The sequence below is a fragment of the Erithacus rubecula genome (assembly GCF_903797595.1).
Source record: "Erithacus rubecula genome assembly, chromosome: 8".
NCBI lineage: Eukaryota > Metazoa > Chordata > Aves > Passeriformes > Muscicapidae > Erithacus > Erithacus rubecula.
Window position 1 is genome coordinate 8356518 of NC_136659.1, and position 20070 is coordinate 8376587.

The 20070-nt window shown below is 45.7% G+C and overlaps 1 protein-coding gene across 1 annotated transcript in view; it reads right to left on the reverse strand.

Moving 5' to 3' along the window:
• Positions 1–19273, reverse strand: part of TMEFF2 (transmembrane protein with EGF like and two follistatin like domains 2) — a 114252-nt gene extending 94979 nt beyond the window's left edge. Inside the window, exons 1-4 of the mRNA XM_079311809.1 lie at positions 18854–19273; positions 17422–17531; positions 11661–11790; positions 9189–9215 (exon numbers count right to left, since the gene is read on the reverse strand). Of these exons, the coding sequence (XP_079167935.1) occupies positions 9189–9215; positions 11661–11790; positions 17422–17531; positions 18854–19028 (442 nt within the window). The 5' untranslated portion in view covers positions 19029–19273. The remainder of the gene's footprint in view (positions 1–9188; positions 9216–11660; positions 11791–17421; positions 17532–18853) is intronic.
• Positions 19274–20070: the final 797 nt, after the last annotated feature.

Consider the following 20070-nt stretch of genomic DNA (forward strand, 5'->3'; position numbering starts at 1 on the left):
GAGTTCCACTCCGTGTAAAATGCTCTCTTTTCAACAAAAACCCCAAATTATTGCTGCTGCCTGTAGACACTGCTTAGTTATTTGCATCCTCACCTTCAGGAGACTGAGGAAGCATTAGGATTGAGGGCCCCAGATGTGATGAAGCTCATTTTTCCAGGATCCCACAGCACAGGGAAGATGCACCTTCCCCTACTGACACAAGGGAACCCCAGCAGGGGGACATCACTATGGAGCAGGAGGAGAAAAACCCCAAGAAAGTCCTCCAACAGCCAGGATGGAGCCTTGTGGTTTGACCAACACTCAGCATGGCAGAGCTCACAGTTCTGCAAACACTCAAAATGCTCTGTTCTCAGGGACTGCTACACAGGACAGGGGATTGCTCTGCACATTCCTAGCAAAAGCTTCCAGGGAGCCAAGGCAGAAAGAAAAGACTAACAAAAAACTTTCAAAAATATTTGAGTAAACCTGTGCCAAAATCTCCCTGGATGTGCATCCATGACTAAGCATGAGAAGTGAATTGCTGCTGCCACGCAGAGGGTGCTGCTTGCTGGTCACAGTCTAAAAGCACTGATGCAGCAATAAGCACAGCTTAATTGCCAAGAAGCTTCCATATTAATAGCAGAATTTTTGGTCAGAAACATGTGAAAGCCTGTAGGCTTTGGAGCAGTAAAATAGAACTGGGGCCGTATGGTGGCAGAACAAAGTCTGCTGAAGAATGTTGTATTTTCTGCCTTTGACAGGGACTTTCCAGAGCTGTCAGCTGTGCTGCAGAATTAGAAACCTGACATTGCAGCAATCAGTTTTTAGATTTCAAGCTGTTCAAATGACTTGTCTCCAGGGAGGGACATGCAGCCTGCAGGAATCAATAGTGGAACAGGTAAAGATGCCAGGGTACAAGGGCAGCCGCCCCAACACCGTGCCCCAGCCAGCCAGGCACATCTGCCAAAAAGGAATCCTGGGAGAGGATGACAGGAAAATCTGCTCTCTGAATAAGCACCAGAGAGGTGTTACAGACAATTCAGTACATTTTTGAGATTGCAGCTTGATTATATTTGCTTCCACCTTACAGATAGATCTGCCACACGCCCTCAGTTCACACTGCACCAGTGCTCCAAGCCACTTGCTGCAGAGATAATAAAAGAGCCTGTTTTATCATATCCTCACCTCTGAATGCTTTACAAGTGACACTGCTTAATTTTAGCCAATCTGAACAGCTAATTAGATGTAAACAGATTGAAAAATTGTACACATGGGACAACTCATTTTTCAAAAGGCCACTAATCTAAACAAACCTGAGTCCATCAATTCACTTCAACATTTGTCCAAATTAATTACAGCACAATCCTGTCCTGCACTGGCCTTGTGATTCATATAAGAGGCTTCCTCCTCTTTTGATGAAAATTTCAGGCACTGTACAAAAGAAGAAGTTATTTATTTACTTATCAAGGCCCTATTATAACAAATATGAAGATGCCTCTCTCTCTGATTCTAGTGGACAATGTGTATGAAATGAACAAACGCATCCACATAACCCATCCCTTTATGGACTGCTTAGCACAGCAACCTTGCTGAACAAAATAGGCTAAACTGCCTAATTCACGTGTGAACTAAAACTCAGCTTTCTTTGGAGCATCACTCACCTTCTGTTTTCCTGTCTGTGCTCTGTGGTTGTGGCTTTATGTTTGGCTACATTAGAGGACCTGCTCTTGTACCAGAGTACCAAGTAAATCACAGTGGGTTGTGTCAGTGAACCACTCATTTCTTAGTTTCCCAAATTTAACTTTGAGAACCTGATCAGTGAGAAATGTGTCCACATAGGCCACTGGCAAAACACACAAATAAATAAAGAGCATAAGGCAGATCCTTTTGCTGTCTATCTAACAATGATAAATCCACTTGTAATTACATCCTGAAAGGCAGTTTTTACTCCACTAATTACATACCACGTCAATTGTGCACGATTCTTGTTCCTTAATCATAGTGTCATGTAGCAGCATGCCAAATGCTTCACTGACATCCACGTACACTGTATCAACCAAACTTGTAGCTTCATAAATAACATTGCAATTAGTTGACAGAATCTATTACATCACCCCATATTGCTCAGCATTAATTCTCATTTATTTCTTTATTGAGCAGGTCCGGGACTTCATGTCCTGTTCTGCCTCAATCAATGTCAGATTGGCAGGCCTATAAATATCTGATTTCTTTTTCCCCCCTCACCCTTTTTAATACCTACACATCTACATTCTCTCAGACCTTTAGAACTTTCCCATCTTCTTTATGGAAAACCAACATTAAAATTCCTCAACTATCTCTCTCTTTACACTGCTACCTGCAAGTTATTTGGAGTTGCAGGGGTAAAAAGAACCCAGCTTCAAAATCTGCTTTTTCAAGGGGCTTATATAGGCACCATCATTATCTAACTCCCTTGCACCTAGAAGAAATGGTATAAAGAAGTCCAAGGCATTAAAAAAAAATCATGTTAAATAACTTGAAATGGTTTAGACCTCTTGTTCCCTGAGTTGTGATATTTTCTAACTGCAGTTTAGAGATCTCCCTATTGTTAACACTTTGGGCTTCTATTCAAGGATTCTCCTGAGCAACAAGCAATATGTTTCTTTGAAACTAGAAACCAAGCATTTTCTATAAAGCTACTCAAAAACCTGGGCTAGAAGACTCATGGCAACATCTAAAGAACTGTTAGTGCTGTCCCATAAAATTCTAACTCGTCTGGATCTGATTATGACTATGAACTGGATTCCTGGGCTTGCACTACACTCATTAAACTTGTCCTGTGTGCACATTTACATAAAGTAGGAGGCTGTCTCCAGTTTGCTGAGTGTCTAGGAATCAGTTGTGCTCTTCCTTAAGATAAGCTCCCACTGACTTCAAAAATAGCAGGCAAAATTTCTGGTTTCACTTCCCAGTCTCTGAAAGGAGAGAAAACCTCTTAGATAAAAAGGAGTTTAAACATCAAGTGCAGAATACATTAAATTTGCCAGATGCAGCTGAGGTTTGAAATGCAGGAGTTAGAGAAAGCAAATACATGAACCTTTAGAGAGACTTGGCAGTTTTCATCCCATTTGTTCTTTTTTAAGATCTCATGAGATTATCTCACAAAATCCTGTGTCACACCAAAACCAGTTCAAAGCAAGTGCCCAGTGAATCAGCTTCTTCAATCACTAAACCACAGAACACATAATGAGGAGGTGCACGAGGATCTGAAGCAGTTCTGGTCACTCCCAGGCTGCCTCAGATCTCACTTGTGCAAGACATCCACATCCAGAAAAAAAATTTCAAAGGCATTTAAGCATGTTACAAAAATGAATAATGTGCTTGAACACATGCTCTTGCCCCATGAAGGAAGGTGTTTGTAGAAAGCTTGGAAGAGCCATTTGAAAGCTTAAAAAACACTTTTCTTCTCCTTGGAAGAACTCCCTGTTACAAAAAAAGAAAAACAGTGGGCTAGATTTGTCTCTCACTGTCATCACAGCTAATCTCTAGTGACTCCACAGTTGTCACAAGGAAAATTAATCCAGGTTTACAGAGATGTAGCAGACCACTACAACTCTCTCTTGCTGTGTTTACAATAACAGACCAATAAATGAGTATTTGTGATCGGGCACTGCTTTTTTAATCTGTTTGCTGGAGTATCATAGGATTTGTTTGATGATTTGATGACTTAGTTATCAGTGGATTTACAGATTGCACATGATTAGCCAGCGTATTTTGGATTTTTTTTCTCTGTTTCCATGCAGAGAAGCAATTTTGACATCTAAAGCAAAACCAGGGCATCCTCAGTATTATTTTATGTAGGTGAGCATCTTCCATTCATAGAATCCCTGTGTGGCTCTGAACTACTTACACAAAGTGCCAAAAACCTAAAGGATTGCATAATGCAGGAAAGAGGCTATGAATGAATGTCATTCATACTCCCTGCCCACAGAAGTCAGTGGATCCTCATGGCATCTCCTATTCATTCCCTTCAGTTTTGCATGAATGGCTGAAAACAGGCCACAAATCATTCACTACCCATCAACTCTCCCCCGTGGCATTTCTCAGTGTCTGCCTGATGGGACCAGGAGCACAGCAAGGACTGCTGCCCATCAATAACACAGGTAGAAAACACAGCACTTTTCTCTGGATGTCTGCATCCCAGCCTCAGAAGCAGCAAGCAAAACACAGGCAAATCCAGGCAACTAACTCCAAGCCCACCATCTCCCAGGGCTGGTACTTTATCTACAACCCTGGAGAGCTTCTGGGAGCTATGGGGATTTACTGGCTCAAGCATCTCAGCCTAGAAGGGTTGATGAGCTCAGTACACAGCTTAAATTAGAGCCTAAGAAGAGTCCAAAAACTGGCATTCCTGTCATCTCCATACCTTCCTAGGATTTTTAAAAATGGCTAATGCATCCTACCCAACACAAAATGCCCCTGGCAGGGGTCTAGAAGTCTGGCACTTGTGAATGCCCAAGTGCTTCTCTTCCAGTCAACAAAAACATATGGGAACTTCATCCTTTCCTAATTTTTAAAGGCCACAAAGAGACACGAACTGCCTTTCCCTGACCTAAGTCTTCTATAGGTCAGATGAGCTCCAGCCCTGAACTGGCAGTCATGTAATCATGTTAGGACAGCAAAGAGCCTGAGCTAATAAACCCAGCCTTTCAAAGAGCTTATTGGTTTGGGCTCAGTGCCATGCTGAGGTTAACAAGGTAAAAACCTGTTTAACAAAGGAGACATATTTGACCAACCACAGTCAGGTCAATCATTTCAGATTTAAACATTCCCTCCAGAGGTATTTACTCAGTCGGTGCACGTTGCTTACAGTGGATTCTGTACCTTCTGATGCTGCTTTAAATTGTATCTCCCAAATCAAATTAGAGCAGGAGAAGCTTTCCTATTTCCTTATTGCAGTTGACAATCGCATGTGGGGTCAGCAGATATTCTGAATTCACATGAGAGAAGCCTGAATCACCTATTACACCTGGGAAAATAGTCTGCAGCTCAAAATATGAATTCCCTTTCTTTCCAAGGTTAGACTAGAACAGTCAGAGTATTTTCCCCTTCATTGAGAACATGTGTGCATGTGTGTGTTTATCAGCACTGCATTTTATACACTGCCTCATTCAAACCAATATACACTCTAGGTTTTATGGTGTATTTTGGCTCAAGTGTGATTGCTAGGACAGTGTTTACAGCAATATTCAGCATGTTCTGCATAGCCCTGCCCATCAATCAACACTGTAATAAAGCAGAAAGCAAAGTCACTGGAAAAGCAGCAGAGCTGCTGAATTCAAGTAAGCCATTCAAAACCAGCATGGAGACAAATGCAAATGCAGTTGGGTCAAAGTAGCCATTTACCTGTTGATTAAAGGGAAAAAAAAACTATATACAAGCTGCATTATGGTTTGCCTTAAAAAAATAATATAGGCTCCAAAGTGTTAATTTTTTCCTGCCTATTTTCTCTGGTTTAGTGTTTCAAGATGACTGCTGCTCCATATAGATTTATAATATGTATGTGTTTATTCACACATCTCTAAGTCAACAGGAAAGGCAGCCCAGAATACCAAATCTATCATTATATCTACACGTTAGCACGTTAGTACAAAAAGCTGCAGGACTTTATTTTTTTCTGGCTAAGACTGAAAGGATAAATTGAAAGAATGAACAAACAAACAAGACATGCTCATCCTTAAAATACACAGACATAGGAAGAGAGGCAGAGAGGGGGGGGAAAGAAGATGGCTTGTAAGGTTTTTGGCTTTCAGATTTGTCTAACAGATCAAGAATAAGTTTAAGAACAGTATAATCTCTGATTCTTTCTGGATGTTACATGGGTTTGCTGACAAATACTGGGGCTCCAAAGCCCCAGCACTGCCTCAGCTCTGAAGCAGCATGTGCTATTCCCAATTCAGACACTGGAGTGTGATGCAGCTTCCAGCCCTTGCCCAACTTGAATACCCAGGCTCTGCTTCACAGTTTTTATTCTCCACCCTGCAATCCTAATCTTAAGATTAGCACCTCTAGATGCTACTGCAAAATAAATGATGATGATGATATTGATGAATTATCATTCATTTGTTTGGTTTATTTTAATTTTGCTTTAGTCTAGATCATAAAGAATTAACATTAAAACCAAACTAGTCTAAGATCTGTGCACCCAGGGCCCCATAGAATTCCCACTGGAGTCAGAAGGGCTTGAACAGAAATTGAAGGAGGCTCTGAAACCAATTCAAGGTAGGTGCTTAAGCAGTGCCCTGCCGGGGGTGACAGCACACCCAGGGTGACAGCCACCCCCAGTGAATCCATCAGACTGTGAAAGAAAGCCAATCAGCAGAGCTGGGAGTGCAGACAATGCAGGCAGGGCAAAGAGGTGCTCAGTGTGAAAATGAAACCGAGGGAGAGATGCTCTTAGCCCATTAAGGGCTATAATGAAATACTGCATCTTGAGTTTGTTGCTGTTAGAAGGAAGCCAGGAAACGAGCAAGAATTCATTATAAAGCTGCTCAAGACCAAAACATGAATCATTGGGTTCTAAAAAAACCCAGTTGTCTAGAGAACAGCATAGATGAAAATGAATGGAATCTCTTTAAATTACTCTCTGTATAAAGTCTTTCACATTCATCCTTTCTGGCTTTCTGATTAGTATCTTTCTGGGATGTGGGTTTTTAAATAATTCCACACCACACTCCCAGCTTCTGCAATCAAAACACTAAAATGGCTCTTGATTCTGCATTTTTCATCTTCATTTACAGGGAAGAATGTCTTCTGCTGTAAGAAACTTGAACACCTACTGTCCTGCCCAGCTCCTGGATATCCCCAAAAGTGTATGCTAAAGGCTCAGTAATCAAATGAGATTATGACTCCCTCATCACTTTACAAATAAGGGGACTTTTGCATGTTATTGCTGCATAAAGGAGGATTAAATCACCTCTGGAAAGCCCTCGAGATCATTAATGTGCTGAAAAGCTGAGACCTCTCTGATCTCAGCATCCCTGACAGGATAATAGAAAACCCCAAATCCTACACAGTGAATTGAGAAGACTTCCCTGCAAACCCAGATGGGAATACCTGAGAGGAAAACACGGCAGCAAAACACAGGCTGTTTTTTTCATGCAGTTTCCTGAGGAAAGGAGGCTTGTATGACCACATGCTGTGCTTATCTGCATCTGTCCAACCCCTCTCCAGCTACTTCTGAGCCCTCTAGCAATTACAGTTTCCATGTGACAAGCTCCACTGAAGGAACAGCAGCTCTGGGAGCTGAGCTGGTATCAGTCATGGGGGAAACCATCTCAAACTTGGAAACTTGCCATGTTCTAAGGACCAGAAAAACACAACTTGAGTTGATTCCTTACTAGATGTGTACCCCAAAGAAATCCAACCACAAGATACAAGTCTCTTGAAAAATTTGTTCCCTTATCTCAGCTGGCTGGCTGGGACCATCCCTATGGCAGCAGTTTTGCTAAAGAAGATGCTGCACTGGTAATTCTGTTAACCAAGACTGCTTGGAGGAGCATAAGAAAGAATTGTCAGGAAAAATCAGAAACCATTGCCTAAGACCTTGGGCTTCTCATAGGAAGATGTCCCACTCATGACTGCTGGAGTGGATTTTACAAGACTTACTGTGATGACATCCAAAATTTATTACAGCTTTTACAACAAGGCCATGTCTAGTAAAGAGTGATGTAGTGACAATACTTACTTGTCTGGATTTAGCTTCTTTAGCTTCTTAAGGCACATAAATATAGTTTTGTACTTCAAGAACAGCCATAGCTGCCTACTAAATCTAGAATAATACAAGGCAGCTTTGCAGACCCTTAAACACATGTACCAACTTGGTTCTGTCTCCTTCACAAATCTGCTTCCTTACTACCTGCACAGTCAGTCTCAAGACCCTGCTCTGCTCTTCTGTCATCCTGAGCTTTGGAAATCATGCTTTTAAACTCCTATGCTTTCTGAGAATGGAATTCATTACTTTCAGAAAGTGCCCAAGTTTGTTTTCCCACCTCCTCACTTAAAAAAAAAAAACACACTGAAAACCTTATCTGTCTTCCTTGGTACATGCATGATGAATTTTGTGCAATTTCATCTGAAAACTAATTTATTGACCATAGGTGTGAAAACTCTATCGTACATATAAATCAAATTGCAGATTTCTGATAAGCACTGAACAAGATGTTTTTTCTGGTGTAATAGTTTAGAAAGACAATCTAAAAGAACATTACTGTAAAATAGGAATAGCTGGAAAAAACTAGAAGTATTTTATGATGCAGTTTTTGGGGAGCCAGATTAGAAACATCTTGGAGTGTCCAGAAAACAGCCTGAGTGTGATGTCAGAAAATCAGGCCCCTTGCAATGCCTCATGCTCATGTTGCTGACCACTTCACAGGGAAAAATACCTTCAAACACATATCCTGGTTACCAGAATTAAACAAAACCCAGACTATCCCTGACCCCCAGAGAAGCCTACCAGCCCCAAAAGTCACACTCCCTACCCCAAGGCAGGGCACTGCCCAGACCCAACACTTCCAAGGACTGATGTCAGGCAAGCAAATCCATTATGAATGCACCAAGAAATAAAAAAACAAAACCCAAAATAAAAAAATAAAAAAAAACCCCAACAAAATACCCCCTACTTCAATGCTAATTTGCCTGCATTTCACAGTATCCCCTGTGTGCCACAAAGAGCTCAGGCTATTTCCACGTTCAGTTTTGCTGTTGCTGTTCTTATAAAAAACACATTGTTCTTCCCCTGTGACATTTCTTCATCTCTTTGAAAGAAGGCTCTCTGCTACCACAAAATATTTGGCTTGAATCCTCCAGTGAGGAAGAGCCAAGGGTTTGGCTCATGTTTTAAAAACAAAAGAAATATTACCCTAAACATAAAACAAATGAGTGCAACTGTAACAGTAGATGGAGATAGAGCTCCTAGCACAACCTATGAATAATTCTAAGCCCTATTAGAAGTAACAGAGCTTTCTGAATTTCCCTAGAAAACAGCATGTCATGATTAGGTTCCAGCTTGACTGAAATGCAAAATACCACTTTTTTCAAAGACAGAGCTGAGCAAAAGACAATATGTAGTGCAATAACTTAAACTGCAAAGCACATCCACTTACAATCCAAAATTGTGGGAGACAGTATGTGTACACATAAGAGCAGAGATATTAAGAGAGGGCTCTTACCTCCATCCCCAGATCCTGAGCCAGCATCTGAGAAGAGAACAGAAAAAAATTTACATTCATGTGCTCCAGCATGTGCTGAGAGCATGCAAAGCAAGGCTTCAGTGAAGAGTACTACAGTGCACCTTGCCTTTGATGGCATCCCTGGGTAAATTATAGAGATCTAATCTGAATGTAATTCACTCAAACCATCTCTCTCGTCTCTCCTTTTTTTTCTTTAAAAGTCTCTCTATCAGATCAAAATACTGTAAGCCACAGAATGCTGCAATGTCCTTAGAAGTCTCTACCCTGTTTTGTTGTACTTAGGCTGATAAATCTTTGTTCTCAACAGTAGTGCAGAGTTACTCCACTTGGTCACTACTAAATCCTCACCGAGGAGAAATTTTAAAAGCCATTTGTTTGAGGAGAAAGCAATTGTAAATTTGTATCATTATCTTTAGAAAACAGGACATCTCATCAAATTATAACTAGCTGGAATAAACCATTAAATTGCTATTACTCAAAGTCTTCAGGTAAATTATTAAAATGCCATTTTTCTCAAGGTTGTTGCTGAGTTCCAAAACTGAGTGCTTTCTTTCTTCTCTACTTGACATTTTGTTGGCTGGAATGATGAGAATCTCAGATTTACAAAGTGCAACATCACAAAATTGCCAAGCCCAGAGCTCCAGTAAGAAACTTCCTAAGCAGGGCAAAACATGGAAATGCACACACATAGGGCTACCAAAAATAATGCCTAAGAAGAGTTTCTCCTGCATCCATCCTATCCCCCCCCCTTAGTGGAAGAGTTATGCATTTATCAGTATCAAAACTAACAGAGTTTGGAAAAGCTGCTTTGGGATCAAAGCACCCTGTGAACTGTTAGATCTCATTTACTGACAGTGAAGCCTGAACCTGCACATGCCATCACTGCTCAAAACTAAGAAAGAAAAGGAAAATCTTTGCTAAATAATTGGTTGCAAGAATTGCTTCAAAGGGCAGATTTATGCAGCAAGGCTGCAAAGGCCACATGCAAAAGGGAACAGAAATAATGGTGTTTTCCCGGTGACCATATCCTGAATTTTCCTGGTCTCATCTTTTGTCCTGAAAACCTAAGGAAAATGGCTGTTCCCTTCTACACTGAGCTCCTCCTTGGGAGAAGGAAAAAGAGGCCAAAGACCTTGATCAAGACTTCAGGAAAACATCTTTTTTTTCCTTCTCTGTTTCTGAAATCCACAATGTGTTTCAAAGAGAATGCTGCCTACACAGTCATTGCCAGCAGGCAAATAAGTTTCAGGAAAGTTGTAGCAATGCACTGCAATGATCCCTTTAATCAAAAAGTTTGAACCAAAGAAGACCAGTTGTTGTGCTGAGAGAATTTACTAAGTTGAACAAATCCTACACCACAGTAGGTTTTGTCAGCCTGAGCTCCATTTAATACCAATTTATGGACAAAAAAATTGCAGCATATGTTTTTTTCTTCTTGAAAATTGTCAGGTAACAGCTTCAGAGAAGAACAACATTTCCAGAGAAAGGAGTTTATTTTCTCTCAGGTGTATGAAACATGAAATTACAGCACTGAAAAAAGTTTGTCTAATGTACTTTTTATTGACTCCTACATCCTCAGCCAAGAAAAAATTCTGCTTTAAGTTTAAAGAACTCTCTCAAGAACAAAGGCTTACCCCTGCTCTTTTCAAGTTAACTTCACTGCCCACCTCTAAAAGATACCGAAGGAAGAAAAACATCAAGAAGTCCTGCACGTAAGCAACTCGGTTTTCCTGACAGATTTTGCTCATTCACCTTTCTGGCTGCTTTCATACAAGCTGAGATATAAACAGCTCACAAGGCTCAGAGCTGAGCAATGCTGTCTCACATGCCAGTCAGTTTTCTCAAGCCCAGAACAAAACACCTGTGGCACAGACCTGATCATTACGTGTGCTTTGGACTAAGTTTTCAGCTGGTATAAATTGGCAGGACTCATCACAACCAGTGGTCTGTTGAACTGTACCAGCTGGGAATCTGGCCCTACAACGATCAGGAAAAACCTAAGGAACTGGATTGCAGGCAATAATGCTCCAGTTGTCTCTCTCCAGATTATGGAGAGGTTTGTGGTAATCCAGATGCCCATTTATCAGACATCTGCTCACTTAATCTGCTACCAGCTCACTTGTCCTAACAGCTCAGAAGTGTAGGCAGGGCACAGGATGATCAGGAGCATGAGATACAAATTAAAAAACAAATCCACTTCTGTGCTGAACTCTCCCAAACAGTGGTACAGTGCATCAGGGACTGTGAGCCTATAGCAAATTACTTAACAGGGAAGGACGGCAGCAACTTGTCACTCCCCAAACTGTAAAGAATTAATGAGCTAAACGAATCAAAGAATGCAATGAGCTCAGCTGAAGAATCCAAACGGCTTCTGCCATGGCCAGGCAGAATTTTGCCCATTTTCCTGGGTGTGGCAGGGCCAGCAGGCAGCCTGGGGTGAGCCATACCTACCCGTGGCACACGATCCCTCGGACACCAGCAGGATCTCACTCTGCTGCTTGCAGGCAGCCTGCTTCAAGTAGCACTCGTTCTGGTAGGTGTCACCATTGGAGCCACACACGGGCACATAGTCATTGTTGCACTGAAGGGACAGAGAGCAGCAGTGTTAGTCACACAGCAGGGGGACAGAACCCACCTAGGTGCCCCCACACATCCTCCCTGCCAACATTAAAACACAGTGAAAACAACAGAGAGGGTGACACCGAATCCTCTCTCACCTTTGCAGCTAGCAAGGGAGAGGGAGGAGGGCTTTTAAAAGAAAACACAGATTTGAAGAGATTAGGGGAAAGGTAATCTGAATGGACAAAGTGCCCCAAAGAGGTGTCTCACTGCCAGCAGGAGCAGGGGATACTCCCAGGGAAGGAACTGGGGTGAGGCAAATGACTCCTGACATCTGCAAAGACAGCTCCTGCGTTTCCATGATGAACAGGCTCTCCCTTCCCTCCCCCTGCACACACACACAGCCCTATGTATCATAGCACACAGTGCTATGGGGGTCTGCAGGCACACCAGGGTGTGCCTAACTGCTCAAGTACTGACTGGACAGAGGGAGATTAATCCTGAGGCACCACTGCACAGAATCCATCCCTCTTTCTGCACAGACATTTCTGCTCCAGCAAGCTGCAGCTGGGATGCTCCACAAAGGCCCAAGCTCTCCCCATGGTGGGCAGGAGCAGCAGCACTGCAGCAAACTCAGACACTGCACAAGTTTCTCACACCCTGCTTCAGCTCAGAGCTGCTGAGCTCTGCTTGGTTTCCTCTACCACTGGAAGACAGTTTTGCCCCTTCTTGCTCATTTAAAAAAATAATAATTTCATTTTATACTGAAAATTGGGCAACCTACGGGGTGCAGTTATCACAAGATAATCATGCTTGGAGGCTTAGAAACACTTGGATGTGCCCTGTACATGGCAATTACACCAGGGATATGATTATCTCGTGATTACCCTACTCCTGTATGCCTCATTGTTTAATTAGAACAAATGGAATGATCACAATTATTATTGACAAATGCTCACCTCTGCCTAAATCCTAGCAAAAATTTAGAAGATCAAATACATCCTATTTAGCTGTATTATGCCACGGTGTGTCTGAGGTGTGTTTGTTGGGCACAATGGGAAATGCAGAACTGAAATATCAGGGATATTAACGTCAAAAATGCTTTAAACTGAATGACTACTGAAGTGATTAACACAAACAATTGCATAGATTGCATTAATTGCAGGCCTCCACACAGAGCAGCTGCCAAGAAATTATTCATAGTTGGTCAGAGTGACATTTTGATTGGGCCAAAACAAATGACATTTTCCTTTTGCATTGTATTCTCTTCAATCTTCCCAAGATGTTGCCCACCTCCAGCACCCTCTTCCCTCAGAACAAGGCAGAAAAACAGCAGCCACAACAGCAGAAATCCTCTCCTTCTGCTCCTCACAGAGTGTTCCTCCATGCAGAGATTTTAAACTGTTGATTAAAAACGTTTCTAGGCTATTTTCATCATTATGTTCCAAATCTGAGCAATGTTTCAAGCATAAAATGCCAACTTCATCCAGAAGCTCAACAGCAGCAATTGCTGGAGGCTGATCTGGAATACATAACCAGGACAATTAACACAATCGTGCATATTTTTTAAAGCATGAAGCATCAAATCATGCTTGCTCTAAGTGTCATATCTGTATGTCACCCAAGGATTTGTGAGGAATTTGGTCTTGAGTATCTCATGTAGAAACAAGGTTGGATTCTTTGCCCCAGAAACACAAAGGCAGCTCCTCTGCTGGTTTGGCCCAGAGCAAGGAATGATCTTTGCCATGGACTCAGCAGCAGATCTCAAAGGCCAGGCAGCCCCACATAAAAGGTGAAATCTCAATCCACACAAAGGAGTGCTATGAGCTAGGCTGGAACTTCTTCCAAAGGCTGTAAACTTTAAAATGCATTTGAGAGGCACCAGCATCCTGGGAAGTATCAGTCCACTCTTCCCACCAGCACCTTTGAACAAGTAGGATTCAGATGGAAAAATCAGGAGCCATAAGGAGCAAAGGGAGGAATATCTTCCATATGGATCCTGCCTTGGCTTTGAGCTGGACACTGTAGTGGAAGTTACCCAGGAAAGGAAACAAGACCAGGGATGAGAGGGGATGTGACATTAGTCACCAGGTGGTTCCTAACCCACTAGAGCCAGATTTGTGTTTGCCCACAGCTCATCACCATCACAAAATACTTCCTGCTAGTGCTGGAGAATGCCAGGTGTTGAATGCCAGTTCTGTCAGTCAAGTGACATGTCTTTGCCATAGGTATAGGGCTCACTAGACCAGCCCCTAGATGTGGGAATGATTCTTCATCCCCCAGTAAGGACTGAGCGAGCCCTCAGGGAAATCCATGTCAAAACTCCCACTAAACCCAGCAGCACAGTGCCACACTGTCCACTCCTCTCTTACACATGCCAGTTTTTAAAATACAGTTTTTAATTTTTTTCCCTTTCCCTGTAGGGCAGGGAAATGGACTCAGGCAATTCCATCAAATGTCAGCACCTGCAACCTCGAGTGCCCCCTGTCACAGCCAGGGACAAATCACCTTTGGGAGCCTTTGGATCACTGATGAGTGCTGAAAACAGGTGGTTTGTTTCCTAAAGATAATGGTAACCTGCAGAACTCCTCCTCCTGGTAACACTGTTAAAAACTTGACCTCCTCCTACTTTCATGGATCCCAAAATGCCACCCACATCTTGAACTGAGTAGCACAAGATACATTCCAGAAATGTAACAAAGCTGGAAGTTGGACAGGTGATGTTGCAGCTCCATCAACACTGAAGCAGGCTGAACACAGGACATGCTTGAAAATGGGACTCCTTCCTCCCATAAAAAACAGTGAGTGTCCAGAGGCTGGGTGACTCAAGAGAAAAGACACTAATAAAACTCCTGGTGTATTATTTTGATCTGTTGATGCAATGTAAGAGAGAAGAGCGCAGCTGCCAGACCTGTGGCTTTGGGCAAGCAGGTACAGAGCCCAGCATGTCTCCAAGCACATCCTGCTGGCACAGCCCTACACCTGCTGCTGCACCCACTGAGTCTGGGGGAAGGAAGGGATGGTGATTTCCCCTGTGCTCAGCCCTCCTGCTGCAGCCAGCGCTGTCCCAGTGCCTGCCCTCCCTGCCAGCACCAAAGTCTGCCCTTGGAGATGGGTCTGCATCTCCTCATCAGAGCAGGACATGGTGGTTTTCAGTGGTGCCACACTGGACTGTGAACAGGAGAGCCAGCCAACATGAACCTCTTCCTCAGCACAAGCCTGCTGGCTCTCCAGGGCTGGAAGTCTAATTTGGGTGTTCCAGAGCAGTCTGATCACATTCTTCCTTTCAAATAAAAATAAATTCATTTTACCTCCACTTGGGCAGACGTGAAGCATCTGTAATTCTGGTCTGAACAAACCCAAACAAAGACTGCAGAAGCCCCGTTCTCCATTTCCATGTTCTCAGCCCCTCAAGACACAGGCTGGTCAGTCCTGAACTTTCATCAGTACAGAGGCAAAATGAGCTCTCTATCCTTGTCTATTCTCTCAAATTTCTGAAGAAGTCATAAAGCACAGTTATAGTGATGAGGAGCCTGCTATTGATTTTCTCACTGCCACCACAGAGAGCTGTCACCGAAATGGGAGCCCTGAATTCTGATGGGGGTCCCCCTTACTCGTGACACAAATTACCTGGCCAGCTCTACCTCACTTAGCCAGCCTCAGACACCACACTAGAAATTAATTTTCCACTCCAGTGGCATATCTTTCTGGCTTGTCACACTGTCCACTGATGTTACAAGAGAAGCTAACATCCCCCCAAGCTCTACCTGTATCAAAGTGCTCGTGTCTGACTACAGAAGCCCCCAGCACCAGAGTGCCCTTGGCAGTGCTGGCACAGCATCAGCCACAGGTAATCTGCCCTCCAAGGTCACAGCCAGCCCTCAGGCTCCACAGAGGGCTCACAGCAAGACAAAGAGCTCTGAGTGTTTACAGGGCCTGTAAAAAGGCCACTGAAACCTAAGACTGCTGTTGATTTCAATGCATTTCCTAGTGATCAGGCTAGCAACTGCCCAACTCATTCTTTTGATCTTATTTACATATTCATATACCAATTAACCCGATTTCCTCAAACCTGTTTCAACTGCCCCCTACAGAACTGCTAAACTCAGCACACTTAGGACTGTCACCTCTCAAAGAGGGCACCACACAGCCTGGACAGGTTTACCTGGCTTCATTTACCCCAAATCACCAGGCAACAGCATCTGCCTTGGGAACACAGCACTTCCCATGCCTTCTTCCCTGCCAATGGCAACGCCTGAATTTGCACCCTCCAGGCCATGAGTTCACTGCTTTATGCCAAATGGCAACACCAAACAGGGACCAAAGACAAGTCTCAAGCACTCTCACTGGCTGCTTTAAGTTCCCAGGACTCATGGCACATCTGCCCTGGCTTACCACCAGGCAATGGGACAAGGCACAGATGTTTCAGTGCCTTAAAGATTTTCCTTAGAAAGAGAAAACAGACCAGACCATAACCCTGGTATCTCTGCATATGCTGAGCCAAGGCAAATGCTCAAAACAGCATTCTCACACTGAATTTTTGATTGCATGCAAACTCCAAATGGAATAAAAGACTCCCATGGTCAATATGAATTCCCTTCCAACATGGGAAACACAAGTGTCTAAGAAGTACTGTCTCGCTCTCATTAGAGAAAATTCCTTCCTTGTTTAAAATGAAGGAAATTATCATTTGGGTTTTATTTCCAAAGGCACATTTGGCTCTGGAGATATAAACAATATTTGCAATGCTTTAACATGAATGATTGATCAAAGCTCAATATCAACACAGTCATTACAGATGAGCACAATGTTGAGCTGGGCACTATTTGGCCTGCTCTACTGTAAGCACTCAAATCAGCATTGTAAGTTTCACAACTTCACCAATCCACATTAAAATGCAGATAAACATTGGAGCATAAACGCACATAAAACCCTGTGCTGGTACATGCTTTAAACTCCTTTAATTTGTGCAGTTTCTATTCAGGTCATTATTTAAAGACCAGCTGTTTTGCGAGTTAGCTAAAACATTAAATGGAATCCTTCATAATGAAAACGTTTGACTTTGAGAAGGGCTGAGGTTTAGACGTAGCTGAGAGAGGAAGAGAGAAGAAATAGAAGGAAAACCCCTTACTACTCAGTAATAGCTCTCCTAAAACTATATAAAACCTAAAGGAAGTTCATAATTTTGGAACAGAGGGATTGCTCCTTAATCTGATCAGCTGGGCAGATAAACAGGCAGAAGCATTGTCACTATGCAGCCCTTCCTGAAAATATTGCATAAGCACATTACAGATCCATTTCTTTAACTAGATCAGAACTCCGAATACAATAAGCCACGATCTGTATCAGAAATGAATTTAGAACGGACTCTAAATCCTCATTAAAAGGGCAGGGATGAAAAACCAGAAATGCACAACCTGGAACTACAGACCCAAAGGGACATTTAAAGCCACAGCATCTGCATTTTCCCTGAGAAACTTATGTCTTCTTGACACCAGTTGGTTCTCCTGCCAGCTTTTATACACACTGCCAGGTTTCCCCTCTAACTTCTCTGCACATACAGAAATAAATTGCCAAGTGATAGGTTATAAAGGGAGACCCATGATTTGTATTCTCATTAGTGAATTAGAGAACAAAGTATCAATCTTCTTACCTTGAACTGACAGACACAAGTCACACTGTCTCCAATCCTTAAACACTCCCCATCAAATTTACAGGTATTGGTGTCGCAGAGAAAGAGATCATTTTCTCTGTCATCGTAACCTCAAATGTAAAGAGAGGGGAAAAAAAAGTCAGCTTTGGTCTAGCAAGAGGAACAATATGGGATGATTGCATTTTAATGCACACAGCACAATAACCTTGTTGATGAAATTGATGGAGTCCAGATTTCCTTTTGTCCTTCCCTGCCCTCAGCTTTTCACTTTTCCTCTTGTTTCTCTTAGTTCTTATTCCCCACTACCTCACGCACTTTTCTTCCTATTTCACAGACCCGGTTTCCTCAGAAGTCACCCGGTAATTATGCTATTTCATGGCTCTGGGTTGGAAATGTCATCAACTTATCCCCATCCGATCACAAATCTGTTGGACAAACGTCCAAATTGGAATTTCTCCAGCCCATGACACAACAAAGCCCCCAATAATAAAGACAAACAGGCTGTGTGTTTTCTGTGATGGTCTGCCTGATCCCAATGAAGATTGATGACCTCTAAGTTAACAGGAGAAGTGCCAGGTTCCCCACGAGCCGCTGAGTGAACCGAGCTCTCTGCCTTCATATTCTCCAGGAAAAACCAACAGATCTGACTGAAGATTCAGTTCACGAATACAAGCATGAATTTCAGATTTCGCTAGCTGACTTCCCACTCCAAGAGCGAGTGGCAAGATACTAAACAAAACAGCTATATCAGACTCCAAACCCATTAAGATCGGAATCCATTGATCTTTTAAAGAAACATCCGAGTGCTCTTAACCGTATGGCTGCGTGTTTAAAACGAAGAGCTCACAGCACAGATTCGCCCCGATCTAACGCGTCATGTGCGATGCGCGCAGCACCCCAAATAACGCTCTTTCCCTTAGTCTAATTTCCGAATTATTTTACGTATCGGAGAAGGACCGGCTGCTGACCTACATAGGAAACCGGTTACAAAGGTCAGCCCGACTTTAAGGAGCAGGCAGCGGTGCTGCCGGTGCGGCGATGCCGGTACCGCTCTCCGCTCGGAGCGCACGGGAACAGCCGCCCGCAGGATGCGCTTCGCAGCCGCGTCCCCCCGCTCCCGCACGGAGCCGTGCCCGGGCAGCCGGGGCTGTGTCTCTCTCTTTCTTCCCGGGGAGCCGGGGCTGTGTCTCACTCTCTCTGCCCGGGGAGCCGCCCGCACCGGCGGAGGGCGCGGCTGCCGCGGAGTGCGGGGCAAGCGGAGCCCCGGGGGCTGCAGTCGCACCGCGAACGGCGGCGAGCCCCGACGCCCGGCACTTTCAGCCTCCGCTATTCCCGCGCATCCAACGGGACGCGGCATCGCCCTCCGAAGTTGCCTCCCCCGGGCTCGTCCGCGCAACTCGGAGCGCCCGGCGGGGCACGCTCCGGTGCTTACCGGAGCAGTTCCAGCCGGTGGGCGTCTGGCAGTCGCTTAAGGAGGTAGGGAAGGCCGCCAGCTTGTCGGGGCGGGCGAGGACGAGCAGCACGGCGGGCAGCAGCAGCCAGCAGCAGCAGTCGCAGAGCGTCCAGCCGCCGCACTGCCGGGGCGGGGAGGGCTCCCAGGGCACCATGACTTCCTAACTCAACTCTCCGGCGGCGGCGGCGGCGGCGTGCCCCCCGGGCGGCGCGGCGGCGGGCGGCAGGGACGGGCGGCGGGGCCGCTGCGCATCCCGGGGCCCCGGCGAGCGTTGGCCGGGCGCTACGCTGGGGCGAGCGGCGGAGCCCGGCGGGGCGGCGCGGGGCTGCGGGCGGCGGCGGGGCGGGGAGCGGCTGCCATAGGGGCCGGGCGGCGGGGAGCGGGGGGAGGGCGCGGAGGGGCCGCCGCCGCGCAGCCGCCGCCGCCGCCGCCTGCCCCGCTCTGCCGCCCGCATCCCTCTGCGCGGGGGAAGCAGCAGGTCCCGGCCCGCCGCGTCACGTGCGCCGCCGCGCCGCCCCCATTGGCCGAGCGGCGCGCGGGGCCCGGCGGGCGGGGCCGGCCGAGCCGCTGCGCCCCAGGCAGCGCCCGGGGCAGGGCCGGGCAGCGGGGACGGCAGCGCGGGGACGGCAGCGCGGGGACGGCAGCGCGGGGACGGCAGCGCGGGGACGGCAGCGCTCTGCGCCCCGAGCCGCCGTCCCGCCGGCCGCGGGGATGCGCCGGCCCCGACGGCATGTGCGCGCAGCGAGCCGCAGGTGGCAAGCGCGCCCGCGGGCAGGGACAGCCGCGACTCCCTCCGCGCACACACCGCGCTCACCGAAGTTGCCGACCGCGCGCCCCGGTGCCGGTGTTCAATCGCGGTATAGGGAAATAAAACACCGTCACGGCTGTAGGGGCTGGAGCGGGCGCAGGGCCGGAGAGGTGAGGAGGGGGAGAAACGAGCGCTGCGGGGAAATCAGGGAGAAGACAGACAGGGAAGATCTCGCCCAGCCTCGGCAGGCAGCGGCCGGGGTCTTGCCGGGCTGCGGCACCATCCCGCCATCCCCGCGACGGAGCCGGAGGAAAATGCACCATCACGCCGGCTCGGAGCGCTGCTCTGCCCCCCGCGCCTAAGGCACGCCGGCGGAGCGCAGCCCCGGAGCAGCATCCCGGAGCAGCATCCCGCCGCCTGCAGCCGGCGATGTGCCGCGGGGCTGCGG